Source organism: Carya illinoinensis, chromosome 15 (genome assembly GCF_018687715.1).
Source record: "Carya illinoinensis cultivar Pawnee chromosome 15, C.illinoinensisPawnee_v1, whole genome shotgun sequence".
NCBI classification, from domain to species: Eukaryota; Viridiplantae; Streptophyta; class Magnoliopsida; order Fagales; family Juglandaceae; genus Carya; species Carya illinoinensis.
In genome coordinates this window covers 35,898,855-35,900,611 of record NC_056766.1, presented here as the reverse complement: position 1 = coordinate 35,900,611, position 1,757 = coordinate 35,898,855, and the positions used below count along the sequence as shown (strand labels likewise).

The following is a 1,757-nucleotide window of genomic DNA, read 5'->3' as shown; positions in this document are numbered from 1 at the left end:
TCTTCTTCCCTGAATTTTGTCCTCTGTTCTAAAAGGCAAAACTGCCGAAGATAGATGCCTGAATGCTATGAATTAAATATAGCTGTACAGTAGTTGATCTATGTTGATCAATTTCAATTGTGCTTATTCCTTTAATTTTCAGTAACGAGTTCGTTTAATTTGGGATTAAGAAATGTTTGTTTCTCAGAAAGAACAATCCCGAGATGATGTAATTATAAATAGCTTGAATATTGCAGAATCAACCAATTATATACAAACTTTACATACAAAATAATACAGATGTTTCTATTCCTTAACGGTGTCCAAGGCAATTAAGCAACTTATTTCTGCCCGCTATAACCTCATAGAAGAGACGATCCACATCTTTATGCAAACCCTCCAACAGTTTTTCAGACACCTCCAATTCTCTCTGCAATTCTTCAGCTGCTTCGATGTGTTTCCCACTTACAATGGTAGCAACAAGGGAAGTCACTGTATCATTCAGCTCCTTTATCTCCTTTAAGACAGTCCCTTTCTCCATAACAATCTCACATATACTTGAATCCAATTCGAGAAATGAAGAAAAAATCAACCCACCCACCAATTTTCTCATCTCCAAATATGGCTTCCCGTCACTGCTTAAACCGGACAACACAATCCCACATACCCAGAATCCGATACTCTTCACGACTATCAAGGCTTGATGCGTAATCCATTGCTTGCCAGAGAAAATATTTCCTTTACCTTCTTCCTTGGTTTCACCTTTCTTGAAATCCTTGTTGGGACTTCTTTGCTGAATTGCTGTCAGACGGACTACCGCTGAGGAAGGAGAATTCTCCACAAGGCTTAATGCATGAGCTAGCGAAAGCCGAACATGCTCAAAACATGCAAGAGAGGAATTAATTGAATTGAAAAGTCCCAGCAAACTCAAGCTGTAGTTCAGATATTCTTCAACTGCAGAATCCTCCCAGTCACTAACAGGGAAGTCTATATCCACAAGAAGTTTTGCAAAAGCTTTGTTGATGACGGGAATGAGGGCTAAACATTGTCGAATCCATGGCAAGGACAGGATTTCTGATCCGGGTTTCGAATCTAACCATAACTGGTTTAAGCAATTCGAGACCTCAGATTGAAAGGCCTGTAGGGAAACCGATAAGGTTTCAGAATATTGGTGATGCTTGTGGCCTTGGTGGTGGTGATTCTCCAGTTTGGAGTAGAGCTTACTGATTTTTTCTACCAAGAGAACCATTTTACAGGCACAAAATGAGCTTTGTTATAAGTTTGGTTTGTGGTCGGTTTTGGTGCAAGGTGCTGCATTTATACAACAGATTTGGGAAGTTCAAAAGTTGTGCGTGTGTTGCGTGTGTTGCTTAAGCTTTCATTTGAAAAACAGCAGCCTTTTGACATTCTTTTAAACAATGGACATTAATGGCGGCTGGTCAAAGGTGCTTTTTTATTTGTGTTTGATATCAGTTATAATAATCAAACACGGTTTTGGAACAACATGCCGCGCCGCGTTGCCTTGCAGGCAAATCAAAGGACACAGGAAATGGTCAAATTACATATAGCATATAATACTAAAAACCAGGTGCTTTGCACCATTGTCAGTCTAAAAAAGAAATGTATTTTGGAGCTTGCCACCCTAACTTTTTCCTTACCTTGAAGGTACACAGGAAAAGGAAGATTCCCCCCGGGACATGACACAGTACCATAGATTAAAAGGTGCAATGCCACTAGGCTAACATGCCTTCTGCCAGCAGTTTATTATATCCACACAC

At 39.8% G+C, this 1,757-nt stretch overlaps 1 protein-coding gene across 1 annotated transcript; it reads right to left on the bottom strand.

Moving 5' to 3' along the window:
* Window positions 1-292: 292 nt before the first annotated feature.
* On the bottom strand, window positions 293-1,228 carry LOC122296881 (protein BPS1, chloroplastic-like). Its single transcript, XM_043106677.1, has one exon. The coding sequence runs from the start codon at window positions 1,226-1,228 to the stop codon at window positions 293-295; it is 936 nt and encodes a 311-aa protein (XP_042962611.1).
* Between the last annotated feature and the right edge of the window lie 529 nt (window positions 1,229-1,757).

Excerpts from the sequence above, each read along its gene's own strand:
- LOC122296881 (XM_043106677.1), bottom strand. The coding sequence starts at position 1,228 with ATGGTTCTCTTGGTAGAAAAAATCAGTAAGCTCTACTCCAAACTGGAG.